The sequence below is a fragment of the Seriola aureovittata genome, chromosome 7 (genome assembly GCF_021018895.1).
Source record: "Seriola aureovittata isolate HTS-2021-v1 ecotype China chromosome 7, ASM2101889v1, whole genome shotgun sequence".
In the NCBI taxonomy this organism is placed as follows: Eukaryota; Metazoa; Chordata; class Actinopteri; order Carangiformes; family Carangidae; genus Seriola; species Seriola aureovittata.
In genome coordinates, this window is record NC_079370.1 from 3,763,231 (window position 1) to 3,779,667 (window position 16,437).

Here is a 16,437-nt window from a genome sequence, read left to right on the forward strand (position 1 = left end):
GAGTTAAAACACGACGAGTATCATGTATTTAAATGTGCAGAAAGATGCAAAGATATCTGTGCAAATCATCTTTCTCCATCAGCAACAGGTATGACTGCGTAATCTCACACGCCTGTAATTGCAGCCCAAATCCTATAAAGTGATGTGTTAGTTGGCGATTTTGCAAATGTTTTGCAATCGCACTCTTTATTCCCGCGCCTCTGCTGAAAGGCTAACACTCCCCCCTTTTGCCTTTTGTTTCCGAGGTGGAGCCTGTGATACCCCGACTTCTTCAAACTGAACTGCCGGCGAAGCAGACGGACGAGAGAGGACTGGGACCAGCAGTCGGTGGCACACAGATCTGGGACGCAGCAGATCGGGAGGGACCATAAAGGCGGCTGCAAGGAAGAAGGAGAAGAAGGACGAGGAGGAGAAGAAGAAGAAGAAGAAGAAGAAGAAGAAGAAGAAGAAGGAGAAGGAGAAGAAGAAGAAGAGGGATTTTCGTGGGAGCGCTTCGGTTGAATAATCTTACACACGACAGAGCCTCGAGAAAGATGAATTCTTTCATCCTGCTGTCGCTTTTTGCCACGGTTATCGTCGGGAAGTCACCTCGGCTGAAATTTGTTCTGCACGGTAGGCAGCTGCTGTTTTCTCTCAGTATTGTCTGATTTTAACACAAGTCTTACAGCCAATTATTTCGCTCGTCGCTGAGCTTGTTTTATTATATTGTGTGTATCATAGGTCATGAATGAATGGGTGAACAGATGGATGGGTGAGTGAATGAATGAACAGAGTGAGAGTTGAGTCATGAGATGATGTGGCCAGTTATTTTCCAGTTCTTCTTCACTGACCGATGTTGTCTTGTCCTTGCGCTGCACAACCAGAACCACTAAAGCCATATTGACAGGGGCTGCCTCTGGATTAATCTCCTAAAACACCCCCACCCCCCACCCCCCAAACACACACACACACACACACACACACACACACAGCCACCCCCTTCTGACCGAGTAGTAAATTACGCGCTCCACCATTCAGGCCCAGCACACATGTTCACAGAATCTAACAGGATGGGCATGTGGAGCAAAAGTCATTCTGCTGTATTATGTCAGTGTTAACAAGAACATCATGTGTAGAATAGGACTTGAGCAGCCTGTGTTCTGGCAGCTTGTTTTGTTTCCGTTAAATTTCCAGGTCGTACCCTGTGTGTGTTTGTGTTTGTGTGAACGCTCGAACATTTGGCACATTTGAATGATTTGATTTTCTTGTGGCTTTTCTGTTTTGTGTTTTTTTGTGACAACTTGTATGTTCGGTTTCTCTCAGTGCACTGCAAGTTCACTATGTGCTAGTCTCTGGTTGTTTATCAATTAGGACACCAAGGCTTTAATTGGTGACAGTCCCTTCATATTCTCACCTCCAGGCGCACTGAGAATAAAACTAAAGGCGCTCAAAAAAACCGCCTCTCTTCTGCCTTTTTTTTTTTTAAGAACATGGCGCCTGTTCGCTCTAATCACAGCCCGAGGCGGTGGCTTTTAAACACCCGCATGCAACCGCCGAAAAGCATCACTACTGAGAAATATGAGTCTTTGGAGGTTGACACAGTCAGTGCAGCTCCCCCGTCCATGCGGAGCTGCAATGCGGGATACGGCAGCTGCTTCTCACTGCAGCAGAGCGGAGTCCGGCTCCGGGAGAGGAGAGAGGGGTTGCTTTAGGGTAGCAGATGCCACAAATACATATATACATGTACACAGATACAGAAAGGGGGTAGAGCGAGAGAAAGGGAGGGGAGAGCAATGAGTGGAAAATTCCAAGCCGACTTCTAGTTATCTATTCCACTCACGCCTTTTTACACCTCACACGGTCCTTTAATGTATTCAGCAATCAATAGAGATTGGGGCTGCGTGTCAAGTTATCTGTATCCCTCCCCTCCCCGGTGGAGGAGCACAATACAAAACGCACAAGATGACGGCCCCGTACGTGCAAGTCATATCAATCAAACTGGCTGTTATGCAGTTCCAGGGTTAGCTATACATGCCTGTTGTAAGGGCACACGCGCGCGCGCGCAGGTGTGTACACACACACACACACACACACACACACACACACACACACACACACACACACACACACACACACACACACACATACACACAGTGCACAGGTAGAAAACTGTCACAGGAAATCCATCAAGGGAGCAGTTTAAGCCTGAGGAGCTGGCGCTCTTTCAGCACCGCGGACAGCGCCTAGGTCCTCAGACGGTTAAATGTCCTCAATTTGCAGGTCTTTGCCAAATGAGGATATTTGGCAGGTTCTCATACCTTCAAGTAACTATTTCAAGGCTACAGCCTGATTTTAGGATGAAGGTTAAAACTGGGTTTATTTTAAGGGTTTTATGGTTAAAATTCAACATGCTGTGATGGCCGAAGTTATTGTAGTTGCCAGTGAATGCATTACATTGCATTCTTTTAGCAGCCGTTCGTGTCCAAAGCTATTACTGTAAGTGCATTCAACCTCAGGAGGAACAAGATGTCATCAGAAATTTTAAGTTCATCCCTCCCAAACAAACAACTGAGACGCTACAAGCACAATTAATACAAACACCAAGGTTATAATTTTCAGTTTTTGTTGAGATTGAAAGCGTTTTGTTAACTCCTGTTGATATAAATGGGATAGACAAGCGATGCAATTCAACAGCATGATAAACTACAGCCTAAACTGAACCGATGCCTCTCTAAAAACAGCCCCAACAGAAACTGGACATTACAGCTTTCACAGATCTTTTTTGCAGCTCTGTTGTATTAGACTGCATTAGTTTTAGGCCGTTGTATTTACACTATACAGTGAGTGTAGGCTCATGCAAATAAAAAAATGTTGTCAGGACATGAAAAGGCATTAGAGCAAATAGCATACTAATAATAAAATTACAGCAGCATTAGCCTAACCAGTTTTTTGGCCACTTTAGGGAAGTAATTATTCATAAGTGATATTGTTATGTTAGCAAAAAGTTGCATATTTATAAATCCAGCAGACATCTCCGCTTGTAACTCTGTTTTGTCAGTAACTCCTGAGATGTATATGTGGCTCTTGAGCAGCTAAAAGTTCCATTATGTTCATTAGCTATTGGCTAACTTTTGTTTACCATTTGGTAGCATAACATGTTTATGGTTTATCAGAGCTTTGTCTCTGAAAACTCCTGACTGCTGCTGATAGAAACGAAGTGACAGTGACACAGAACTAAAACAGGAAAGCAATAGAACCAAAACAAAGTGCTGAAAAATGCTAAACAGCTTCGCAGAGTTCATGTGGGTTCATCGCTACGAAACAATAATAATACCAAAACCATAAATCATGTTTAAAATTTATACATAAGCGTGTGTGTATGTCCGTCCAAGGATGAAACAGGGAAAAATTGGTGGGGGTGTTAAGTACTTCTACTCACTTCTTCAAGGGACTGCATTAAGACTAGGATTTGGATTAGGTAGTGAATGGAGTGGGAGAAAATTAAAGTCTGCCTCACTTTATGTTTGCACACCTTGAATATCTCTGATGGATTCTCTCTCTGTTTGCCTTACTTTGCCTCTCTCTGCCTTTTGATGTCCCTGTCACTCTCAAGCAGAGACATGAAGAGAGAAAGAGGAGAGACATGGAGACAAATGCAAACTAGACAAAGAGACTGAGAGAATGACTGACCTCAACGCTAATTTGACATCTGCAGCTGCATCCTAAATATCAGAACATTTTGCCAAAGTTCAGCCAACGTCTGACCTTCTCTCTCAGTTGGAGGCCTGAACACGTCAAGTTTGGTAGATTTTTCCTGTCATATTCATAATGTAGGATCTCAACAACAAAACTACATCATTTAGAAAACAACATGTGCAGTGAATCATATGGAAATAAAATAGTGTATTATTTGCTGGTTCCAAATTTCCAAAGCCTCAAAAGCTATCAAAAAAATGTTTGATTTTCCTTCAGCTGTTTTTTCCACTTTATCCAGAGTGCTTTATTCATGTACAAGTGGGAATTATTCCCACAAAAAACATCTGTGCTTTACTTTACTTTAATTAGCATATTTCTTAGTGCAATTAGGAATTTGTTTCTTTAAAAGTGACTCAGTAATTTGAAAATGTTTCAACTTCTTTCAAGGATTACATGCTCCTTGGGGGGTAAGGGAACTCTCCAGCCCTTGAGTTTAATGAAGGCTTTTTCTTTTTTCTTTTTTTGAAAAACAAGGCTGTTTTTCTTCCTGAAAAGCTGACCTTTTGAAAATTCAAGGTTTTCACCCAACAGCACTGATTAAATGTCTAAGGCAAATAGAAACAAAAACATGCTCACACATAGGTGAGAGCAAGAGAGAAGTTAGGACTTCAAATTACACCCAGAATGTGACATTTCTGTTGTATATGTCTGACCCTTTGAAATGATATTGAGAAATTCATGGAATAGGAGACTTAAAAAAGACGGTACATTCTGTTCCATCCGTGAGCTTGTGGTTGTTGAAAGAGGGGGGGCAGTATCTCTGACAGTCAAACATCATATAGCACAGTTTTCTTCTTGTAAACAAACAACGTTTCTGTGTCATATAATGTGTTTTTGGGGAGTATTGTGCGTTTTTGTCACCTGCATATACAAAGAATTAAGCCTATTATGAAAACGTGTATTCACACTCTAATAGTGGGCAAATAGGGTAGGTTTAAGAGGATGCTTTGCTGGCTGTGCTGTGGACCATATGGTAAAAAGAATGTCTTGTGTTTGCATTGATCTTGTAATTTACTGCCCTCTTGGGGCCTCAGTAGGCTATTGTCTTTGGAAGCTAGGTTGACAAAGGCTTTGCATACTCATTGTAAATAATCCAGGGATCTTTGATGGGTTTCTAGCTATAGCTAGCTACAGAGAAGTGTGCTTGTCGAGCTGCCGTTGACCCCACCGTTCTGAGATCAGTTAAGATATCGCATGCTATATCATATATATATCACAGATGCATGTGGAATGGTACCTACCATTACCTCCAGTCTTTTCTTCCTCACACTTAAGAGTTAGAAGTTAGGATGTAATGTGGAGCAGCTTTCAGTTAATCCTTTTGAAAGGAAAGCTTTCACAGACATATTTATTTAGCTAAAATATTTACAGTGTATGTAAATATGTAAACTGGCTTTCAGCTCTTTTAAATATTTGTGTCTCGTGTAGCAAGCTTTGGTCATGTTGAGTTCAGTCGTCTCTAAAGTCTTGTAAAAAAACATGAAATTAATTAAGAGTTTAGAAGAATGATAACAAATAGCTTACCATAACTTACTTTTGACTTGTCACACAGATTGTCACAACACAGCGTGAGTCCATGCAACCTTTGCAACTTTGTCCAGTCACGCTTCAGTTGGGTTATTCAACCCAAAAAATATTCATCAGTGTGGATTCATACAGTTTGTTTCATATAACTCATGCTAAAGAAATTTTAGCATAAGATCTTTAGCATAAGTAGCTGTTGTTACAGTAGCATACAGGTGAACATCAGCCACTGTTCTCTATTCAGCCTGTGCTTTTGACTTTCTTTGAGCTTAATGCAGGTTTGTCTTACAGAAGATTAACTTTTTCTCTGTCATTGAAGCCAGACTGAATCAACAGAGGCTTACTATGGCTGTGAAGATCTGCTTGTTAACTTCCAAAACAAATATTCATAGTAATCTCTCAGCGTGCTCTGCCAGCTACAGAATGTTCTTCATAAGATTATCAGACAGATAAATGAATATTACTGTAACATTATGTTCTTACCTAAGCCATCAGCCATATTGGCCTTTCCTTGTTGCATTCCTCACTTGTGAAGTATAAGCTTCATCAATTAGATTCACGCCAATAAGAGAGGCCTCTGTTTCCATAGAAACTTAGCCGGTTGGCTAGCAACCTGTAACAGTGATCACCAGCACTTCATCCTGGCCTTACTCTCATGACTGGGATGTCTTTTTATTTCAGGGATGAGCAGAAAATCATTACAAATACCAAGTAACCATCACCTTATAATGGACTTTTGTCATTATTAGTGTATCTACTTATATTGAAACATTAAGAGCAAAATGTATAATTAATTTGGAAATAAACTTTAATTTTCTACTAATGGAGTATCTTTGTTGAACATTAAAAGGAAAATGGAAGAGATTGGGTAAGGAAATCACTTTTATACCCCCTTTTTATTGAAGTGACATGGTCATGCCACATACATACATTATTATTCTTTATTTTTATATATTTTCAGAAAAACAGGTAGCTGGTTGGTTTGGTTCAAAATGTATGTTTCAATGCTTCAGGCTGTAATTTTTTTTAAATTAAAACAAATTGAGAAATGTATTTTCTGGAGCAGAACCCAAGTGAAAGAAAAGGCTGGCAGCCATATGTGATGTTTTGTGAACTTTGTTTCTGTAGAGCTCTTCGAGGCCTTTAACTACATGTTCTGTATGTAACCACACAAAATGCAGGGAATTTATTCTATTTGTAAATGCAGGCACAGTTGCAGTGTAGGTAAGTGTGAGTGTGATTGGATGTGTGATTCAGAGAGAGCCCAAATGTACTCTTGAGCCTTCTGGAGGTGTCTGGAGCGTAATTCAACCCAGCGTATGTGATGGGATTTGCCCACATGATTATTTCTGTAATATTTATGCTTCCACCAAATGCCTTTCTTCTTCGAACACCCAAGCCGGGTTCCTGTAAAGACTTCATGTTTAATCTAAAACCACAAAGGGCAGCATGACGTCGGATCAGGTGTTTTGGTAAATGAAGCCAGTTCATCATCAGGACTCCTCGAGCTGGCTCCTGTATTGACGTCAGATTAAAAGTAGATTAAAAACCAGAGGTTTGGCTCTGTGCCATCGGGGCTTCTAGACTTTGATTCGACCTGCCTGAGGAGCTTAAACCGGCTAAATCTGGATCATCTTTTTAAATAACTTCCTGAAACTCAATTCAGCTTTCATGCATTGACCTTTGGTTATTATGTCTAACCTCGACTTTATGAATCTTTTTCATTATGGTACCATGTTTGTTTGCTTGAGCTGTTGATTTTTCTTGATTTCGTATCATTTGAAAATTGCTTTTTAACTGTAGAATCACTTCCTCTTAATTACTTAGCAGTGGCAATAATTAGTAGCAGCAGATGTATTTATGTTATTAAAATACAAAAAGGTTGTTTTTGTTTAGAAAAAATTTAGCGAGTATGGTTCACTAATTAAGCTTTATTACCACAGGGCATATTTTCATTTCAGAAATATAAACATACATTTTGACAGCTCCATCAGAGCTCACCGTGCTAATCTATTTCATTGTGACCCACAGAGCTCTCCAGGTTCCACTTCACCAAACCCGAGAACTACATCAGCATGTACCATCAGGAAGGGAGCGACACGCTGTACGTGGGTGGCCAGGCGATGATCTATGTGCTGACGTTCACCGACAGAGGGGTCCACGACCTGCAGGTATGCTTTTAATGGGATGCTCTAGGGGACTGAATCTCTCGGCTCCAGACAGTTCTCTTTTTAAATATTTTGGAGCGACTCTGCTGCTGTGTAGAGAGAAATTATAAAAGATCACTCACCAGCCACAAGCTAAGTACTGCCAAGTTATTAAGCCAGTGCACTTCGAAAGCCACTTTGGCAACTAACCAATGTTTGGAAGTGCTGTTTGTACATAAAAATGATGGCGGCTGGTATAATAGGCAGCAGAGATCTAAAGGCTGGAGAGGCAGGTCTGTAACCAGAATTAAAGGCCCACCACAGGTACACCCACACATGTGTTTGCACTTACGCTGCCTGATTAAACCCCCTCTTAAGGAGTTTTTGGCTTTGTCAGTGCTTGACTGACATCTTGCTAAGTCCCCCGCTGCCATTGTTAAGGTGGGGCAACTTATGTGATTATATCCCTGGCAGAGTCAGGCAGACTAAGTCAGAACACCTGTGTGGGTGAGCAGGGCCTTTAAGTCATACCAGTGGATCTTTACTTTACAAAGATCAAAATATCCTGGTTTGATTCTCAACTGTAGAGCTGTTTAAGGGAAGCGAATAAAATGTTGCCCCTTGACTCTTCCTCACTGTCTTTGGTGAGGTGCGTGTGGTTGTACTGCCCAGCTTGCAAGTGTGGATGTGTTGGACCTTGTGTACAAAGTGTGTGTTAAGTATGGGGCTGGAGCCAGAAGGTTATTAGTCTATCTTAGCATTAGGATTGGAAGCAGGTGTGAACAGCTAGTTTAGCTATCTCCAACAGCTAGCCTAGCTCTCTCTTAACAATTCACCGCGTTGTCCACAGCCAGAAGGTAATTAGCCTAGCTTAGCATTAGGATTGGAACCAGGGGTGAACGGCTAGCCTAGCTCTCACCAACAATTCACCCAGTTCACCACTAATTAGGTGAATTTGTGCACTTTGAATGAACCATGCTAGCTGTTCCCCCCCTACTTCCAGGTTTTTTTGTTAGGCTAGGCTAACTGCCGGCTGGTCTCCGCTCTAAACTTAACGCACAGACACAGAATATTTTCCCCCAAAAAAGTCAGAGTTAAAATATAGTTTTTGGTTGGTGGGATTAGTAACTTCTATTCATGGTAAATATTAACCAGGTTTCTCTGTGATCTGGCTATCAATTATAACTGCAATTACTTCTGTATTTTTAATTTGGGAGACATTCAAATTTGAAAATGCTTCTCCGAAATATGATGAATTATGAAATGTAATTTGCTGTATTTTAAATCGCAGAATGACTGACAGAGTTGCAGTAAGTAACACTAAACTAATTACTCCCCTGTTGCTGTTTGCCAGACTGTGTGTGTGTGTGTGTGTGTGTGTGTGTGTGTGTGTGTGTGTGTGTGTGTGTGTGTGTGTGTGTGATGACGACAATTATAGTCCCCCCCCCCGCTGGGAGGGCGACACAGTGAGCCAGTGAGGGCAGAGAGAGATGAGACAGCTGGCCTGTCACTGACCCAGTTCAGCAGAGACCCGGTGAAGGCCGAGGAAGTTGGGTCACACATGCATTAATGAAGCTGAACTAACATCTCTCTGTGTGAGGAGGAGAGAAAAACATAATTCACTGAGCTAATGATGTCAACATAGGCTAGTCAGTGATGACACTGTAGCCCACACACTGTATTCTCGAGCCTCACAAATTGAAGAGGCCGTAAGCCTGGCATTTCACCCAAATATGAATATATGCCCTATTTTCTTCAGAATAATTTCAGGCTTAATGTTGGGTTTTCCTCAGTGGAGACATGACGACAGGTTAGATGGAGATAGCGACTGATGATGTGTTTGGCATTGAGGGACAACTGTGACGACTGATGGTGTGTTTTTCTTACTGTCAGTTAAATGACACGCTGTCAGGTTGAGTTATTTACAGTCCAGGTTAGTTAGAGTGACAGTCGAAAAAAAAGATGTAAATATCAAGTGTCCTCCACACAGAACGAGATTCAGCAACTGTAGAGGTAGATATTTATTACTAAAGGGTCAGTAAATTTAATAATCTATTTGCTTTGTGTTTCACTTTCTATTCCTCTCTCAGCCTACATGTACCGACAGCTGCAACTCAAGGCCATTGTTATGGGGGGGGGGTTATGGGGTCTGCTGAAATAAATTCTGAAAAATGTGAAGTACAGGAGACAGGTTGAGGTAAAAGAAAGGGTAGAACAAAATATAAATGACAAATTTAATAATGAAATAGCTCCTTGAATGCAGTGAAAAAAAATATCACAGAATGGTGGAACGAGGTGCAGGTTTTTTCTGTGAGGGCTGTGCTTTAGAAGCTGCAGCAGCGGGGTCGCTGCTTTCATGCCGAAACAGAGCAGTGTGAAAGAACTTGGCACAAATTAAACAGTCCTTCCTCCCACAGATCCCAGCGGCATCTGATCAGACTGCAATTGATACCTGCAAGGCGAAGGCTGCGCCACTCGAGGTAGAAATGCATCCTTTCCGTCAGCACCTCCATCAGTGGTGCAAAGCATCCCCCTCCTCCATTTGTGTATCATCATCCTGTTTCTCATTATTACCATCATCATTGTGATCATCTGCAGTCGCACTACAGTGACGTTCATGCTTCAGTCTTCAGTTTTAATTCAGTTATTTAGATTAGGTTTTTTTTGTTGTTGTTGCTGCTAGGATTTAAGAGACTACATCATTCAAACAAACACAATAAAAACATAGGAAGACATAAAAATTGCTAATTTATGCAGATGAGATTGAATGAATTTAATTTCACAAGAGACAGGTTCACCTCAAAACAAACAAACAAACCAAACAAGATGCACAGATTAGTGAGCTGTTGATAATTTCACTGAGATTCCTCAGAGAGACAGAGAGGGTGGCAGGATTTTATTACAATATTCAAATTAAAATGAGCCTGATAGTGTGGGAAAGCTTTGAGTGCTCAGAGGATGAGGAATAATCTTGAGCAGTGCAGGATGCAGTGCTGCTTAATATGCGGCTTGTCACAGAAAATAAAGAAATCCGAATGTACAAAAACAGGTTGAGCCTGGCTGGAGAAGTGGATGTCTTGGTGTTTAAAAACTGTACCAAGACCATTTGCCAGCTTTACATAGATGAATAATTTAACTTTAATGCTGTTATATAATTACAGGAAATTAACTAGATCGTTGAATGTAATTTTCCATTCATACTCAGGGTCAAATTTTGCATTTTCTTAATGGCGAAATAAAGGAAATTAATTTTTCATCTCCTTGGCCAAATGTAAAATTGAAATATAATTACCTGTTCTCTGTCATAAGTAAGGCTGTGAATCTGTGAAGGTCCATGTGTGTGTGTGTGTGTGTGTGTGTGTGTGTGTGTGTGTGTGTGTGTGTGTGTGTCGTCATGACCACATGGACTGCATGCACCTACACATGTGCCGATTGAACGTGTGTGGAGTTGTTCCATATACGTAGGCAGTGGCCATAACAGTAACAGTATTTACAGAATAAAGTGCCTGTGCATTTCCATGTACCTGTTTTGGAGAATATCAGGTAATAATCAGTTTAAAATTCTTGCACTCACTATAGATGTTTTGATCCTAAGACCCCTTGTCGGTTAAAATTCATGCAGTTCATAGTTTTATCAGGTGCAAACCGATCAGTATTGCAGGTCACATGTGGTCATGCTATGTGGCTACGCTAACTAGATGCAATTCTGCCATTCTGCCATCGCAAAAGGACATGTCCAGATATAAGAGTTGAAATTTCACCATGATGATCACCTGAATTCAAGTGCTTATTTAAAAACAGCTAAATAGCATCTCTATGTGTTTACATTAGACTTTAAAACAAAAAGGAGGAAGGGTCTGTGTAATATCTACAACCTTAGAGGATGATTCTTGCATCTAATCTGTAGATATCAGGCAGCCGTTCATAAAACAGTGAATATCTTGATCCAAAAGCAACAAAACCTTTTATAGAAAGATTACTAGACTGTGTTTTTTATTCAGGCTATTAGGGTATAAAGTTTTAAAGGGTGTATATTCTGAGCCATTTGCTTTTCAATAAAGATTTTTCAATGTCACCACCTCTATCACTCATTTCAGTTTTTTCAACACCATTACATTATGGTCTGGTAGATTTCCCCTTTTTTGCTGGATAGAGTCTTTTGTTGCTTTTGAGAATCGCTGACTTAAGACTGCATCTGCACAACCTTTATCTTTAAAGCACTGTTGCATGATTTCACTTTGCTCTCTCTCTCTGAATTCTTTTTCTGAACCACATGCTCTCCTAAGTGTATAGAATTGGTTTGTAGGCAGACTCGTTTTAAAAAGGAGGTGGGATGACAACTTTTTTTTTTTTAATCTCTCTGTAAATCCTGGTGGAAAGTGCCACACATATTGAAGATGAAAACCCACCACAATTGTGTGTATTAAGTGGCACTGTAGTTATGGAACAAATCAAAGAGGGCAGTTTCTTCCCTGCACAAACGAAGCTGAAGATTGCAGAGAGCCTGGCAGAGGCAGATGGTGGAAAATGAGATCGTTCTGAGCGATGCAGTAAATCTTCCCCAATAAAGCAAACCCCCGGCTTGGAAGGGGGAATGAAGGACAGGAGGAAGCATCCTTCAGTGACAGACAGCCACGGGGTTTGTGGAAAACATTACCAACGGAGTGAGACGGAGACTTAACAGTGGGTAGCAAACCTAATTTGATATATAAGACTTTATTTCTAAACTATCGTCAAGGCCACGGTGTTTTGTGACTATCCACCTCAGCTCCAGTTTGTCTAGAGCACACAGAGTATTCAGAAGGTGAGAGCAATAAGCAAATACACCAAGGGCAAATACGCTCCTTCAATCTTGCCTTACGTCTAAAAGGCCTGATCCTGAATGACTTTCAGGTTGAGATTAACTACAGAGAAATCTGCTAAAAAAAAAAAAAAAAAAAAAAAAAAAAAGGGTAGTTGTACAGAACAGTAAGTACTCTCAACCATGCAGCCAGTGACAACAGTTGTATAACGTCCTCTGTAGCTCTAGTGGAGCTTTGTCAAGACTGTGTAAAGTTCTCTTGGCTTGGATTTGTGGATTGCATGAAAAACTGGCAGCAAAGGAATGAATACTCTTCAGTTGGGAGTCTCCTGCTTTGATTTTGACCAAATTTGTTTCCCACAAGTCTCTCATCTTAATTGAAGTACAAGACTAAATCACTGGAAGTCAATTTTTAAAACAATACATGTTCATCCGTGTATTCTGACCTTGTCAGGAGGCAAGCGTGTTGATACCGGAGGAGTCTGCAAAACCCCAGATTACCTTCAATGACAAAGTAATATTATTTCCATACTAACATATTAAGAAATCCCAGTTTCTACAATATCTGCGCATGTTGACCACAGTATGGTCAAGGTTTGGGTATCGTAAAGTAGGAGGTTCAGAATTAAATTTTCATGGGCATTCAATCCTCTGACCAAAGGTTTATTTTTAAATCTCACAGTAATTGCATTTCTAAAACATGAAGGGGAAGAACACACATGGGCTGCTGAATCAGACCTACCACCCCATGCAAAGGTGAAAAGAAAAATGGATGAGTGGGAGTGAACTCTTTAAATAACCATAGAGTGACCAGGTGAACTCAATCAGGTAAATTGGGAGGGTGGTAAGGGTGAAAACAAGAGCCAATCGGCGATGAGGAAAGGAAAGGAAGTATGGTTGGTGAAGAAAGGCAGAGGAAACATGGAAGAAAAAGGGATCTTTACAGCAGATATGGTTGGAATTAGAAGAGTGGTTAAAGATATGGAAAGATTGTGCTTACAGTTAATAAAAACAAACAAAATTGCAGGTCTGTAAATTGGGATACAAAGTCCGGTCTCCTGCATTAAAGTCAGATGTGCTACATGCCCAACCCCCACCCAGAAAATGCAAATAAATCCGGTGCAGCATGATTAAATATGGATGTAATTCCTGTGGATACCGGGTTGGTAATCTAATGAGCATTGTCCTTCAATAACACAACATGATGCATCAGAAAGAAAACCTGACACCAACTTCTCCCCAGTCACAGAGACAGGTTTGCAGTTGACAAGAGTTACTGGCCTGAGTGACGCCAACTCATCTGTTATTCTGTCAGACAGCATATGTCAGTCTCAAACCTTAAACCTTAATTCTGCTCTTAAAGCACCTGGTGAAATGTGGATGGCCTTTTGCAAAACTGCCCAAACTATTTCTCCAAAGAACAGAAGTCCACAAAGTAAGAACAGACAAACTTGCCTACACAAAATAAAAGATATTCAGCCTACCCACCCACCTACCCATGCACCTACCCATCCACCTACATATCCACCTACACACACTTACACAAGCCCTAGTCCTGCTTGTTGGAGTCAGCGCACTTACTGACTTACTTGTTTTCAGTTTGCTTTTCCATCAAGATCTGTGATTTGACTCTTTTCTAAAAGCCACTTAGCACATTTTTGCCAAAGATGCACTTTCAACATGAGCCACCGTCACAACTTAAAGCCACAGTTTACCCCTTAAGGGTTGTACTCAGTATTCATTTTCATGCTCCATTCAGTAATGTCTCGGGGAAAGCAGTCCATTTTCTGTACTTAATGAATAAGTGATGCATATGGAGTATTGCAGTGCTGTACTGCAGGGCTAAGCCTCCTGTGTCCTGTCTGCCAAAAATGATCAGAGCATGGATTGCCTCCAATGTTTCTTATACCTCTCTCCCTCTCTCTGAGCAATCCGCTTTTTCTCTCGTAATCTGTTTTGTGTTTTAGACTTGCTTTGTTTCTCTAGCCCTCTATTCCACCTTCCTCTCAATCCCTTGCTCGTCGTCTTGTCTCGTCTCTCCCTTTGTGCCGTCTCTTTCTCTCTAATCAGTCTTGCACACACCCTCCACTTTTGCGTCCCTGCCTCTCTGCATCTTTAATCCCCTCTCCCAATCTGTGTGTTTTTCCTGCCTTTCCCTCCTTGTTTCTGACTCATTTTCTGCCTTTGTCCCCTCTCTTTTTCTCTCACTCATGCGCTCTTTCTCCCACAGCTGGAGTGTGATAATTTCATCACAGTCATTCAGAAAGTAAACGACACGTTCATAGTATGCGGGACAAATGCTGGGAGCCCGAGGTGCTGGATGCTGGTAAGAGTTACTTAAGACAAAACGCTGCTACATAATCTTATGCTGAGCCTGAACAATCTCAAAATCAATCGCTATCAGTATGTATTTATTTGTCCACTTATTTATTAACATGGAGGATGTTTTAACTCATTAAGTGCCTCCAATGATAAGTTTTCTTAAAATCCATGTGGTGGCAAAAAAGTAACTGAGTGCTGGGTTTTGTCATAGAAATCACTAAGATGTAAACGCATGAAGATCCAGGGCTGCAATAAACTGGATTTAAAATGCTATACTTCCTCCAGGCTGAAATGTCTCCTACACTCTGCAGGTAAATGACACTGTGCTGACTGACGTCCAGGGCAACGGGCACATAGCGGCGGCCTCTGACATCTCACCGCCCTACCCTTCCCAGAGGTCCATCAGCGTGCCTGCAGGTAACAAACAGAAGAGTCAAAGTGCACATTTGCTTGCAGGAGTACAACCAAGAGGAAAAAGAAACAGAATCTGTCCAAAACATAATCACACATTGTTCATGATTTAATATCAGCAAAGGAAGACTGTTTGTTGATGCCAGTAAACCTTATGATGTCCACAACAAGCAGCTGGAGGTTTGATGTCATGAGGCCTTTAAGGGTTCTGTAAACTATCGTCACTGCCACTAGATGTCGCGCTAGACCACCAGCATCTCAGACCAAAACAAACGCTTCATCGGCCGCAACTCCGACATCTGTTCGGCCCCAACCCCCCCTTGCTGTGATATACTCCACAGCAATGCTGACAGTTAGCCAGCTAGCGATAGCAACATTTGCTGAACAAATTCATAATGAGGATGACAGCTAGTTAGCTAACGTTATCATGACCAGTGTATCCGGTCTTTAATGAAAACAGACATTTAATATTATGCTGCCATCAAGTTACTTACACATTGAGGAGAAGAAGCCAGTTCTGAGTCAATCTGGAGCCCTTTAGCAGCTTATAGGGTTCTCCTCGTGGTAAAGCCAGTATTGGCCCCACGGTCGGACTGGGAAAGAAATTCAGCCTTGGATCTGCTGGGACTGGCCACATGAATGACACTGATGGAGCCGGTAAAGACACTGATTGAGTTGGTAAAACCTTTAAAAACTTTTTGGATGTTTTGACGGTTGACCTGCTGACCAGGATTTGAGTTGATTGTCCCCATGGCCAGTCCACCTGTCCTCTGGTCTTATCTCTTTCTTTGTCAGAGGCTTTTTTAGTTGAAAAAGTGGTTTCCTCAGTGGAGGAAATTCTGGAAGATTGCTCTCACCCCAACCATCACCCTCCTAACCCCTAACTAAGTCCTTTTTGTGCCTATACCTTACCAAACTTTAACCATATCGGTGTCATTTAGGAGCACACACATGAATCATTTTGGTAACAATGATTTGTTGGTCTTTGAAGGCATCAACAAACAATATCAGTCAAAACAGTCAGCACATCATATCAGTAACTTTCATTACATAACATTTACAGATAAGTTTTAACTTTATTTAATGTTTTAGTATCTGTAATTTTTAATTTGACAAAAAATGGTACAAAAGTTTGCAATCATAATATGCTGGTATGATTATTCCCAATTAGAAGCACTGCCCACCTATGAATCAGTGTAATCATTACATTACAAGAGGAAATGAATGAGGTAATTGGGGACAATCAAAGGATGAAGTAGTCTCACTAAGTTCCATTTCAAAAGCGTCACCTTGTTTCAGGTGTCACCTGTTCAGATATCTTATTTTGGAACAAAGCCACCTTCAGCTCTTTATATTAACTTTGCTCATTTGTGTCGCTGAGCAGCTGAGCGACTCTTGTGAGTCCTGGGCTCCCAGGAGCGATCTGTCTCATATTATCACTCTCTATTCATAACATGCAAATGAGTGAAGGATTTTATCTAAAGTACTTCACAATAA

At 41.1% G+C, this 16,437-nt stretch overlaps 1 protein-coding gene across 1 annotated transcript in view; it reads left to right on the top strand.

The window, feature by feature from the left end:
- The first annotated feature begins 179 nt into the window (after nucleotides 1-179).
- Nucleotides 180-16,437, top strand: part of si:ch211-113g11.6 (uncharacterized protein LOC559008 homolog) — a 39,686-nt gene continuing 23,428 nt past the window's right edge. The window contains exons 1-5 of the mRNA XM_056380403.1: nucleotides 180-612; nucleotides 7,291-7,430; nucleotides 9,824-9,886; nucleotides 14,438-14,533; nucleotides 14,841-14,946. Coding sequence (XP_056236378.1) covers nucleotides 534-612; nucleotides 7,291-7,430; nucleotides 9,824-9,886; nucleotides 14,438-14,533; nucleotides 14,841-14,946 — 484 coding nt within the window. The 5' untranslated portion in view covers nucleotides 180-533. The remainder of the gene's footprint in view (nucleotides 613-7,290; nucleotides 7,431-9,823; nucleotides 9,887-14,437; nucleotides 14,534-14,840; nucleotides 14,947-16,437) is intronic.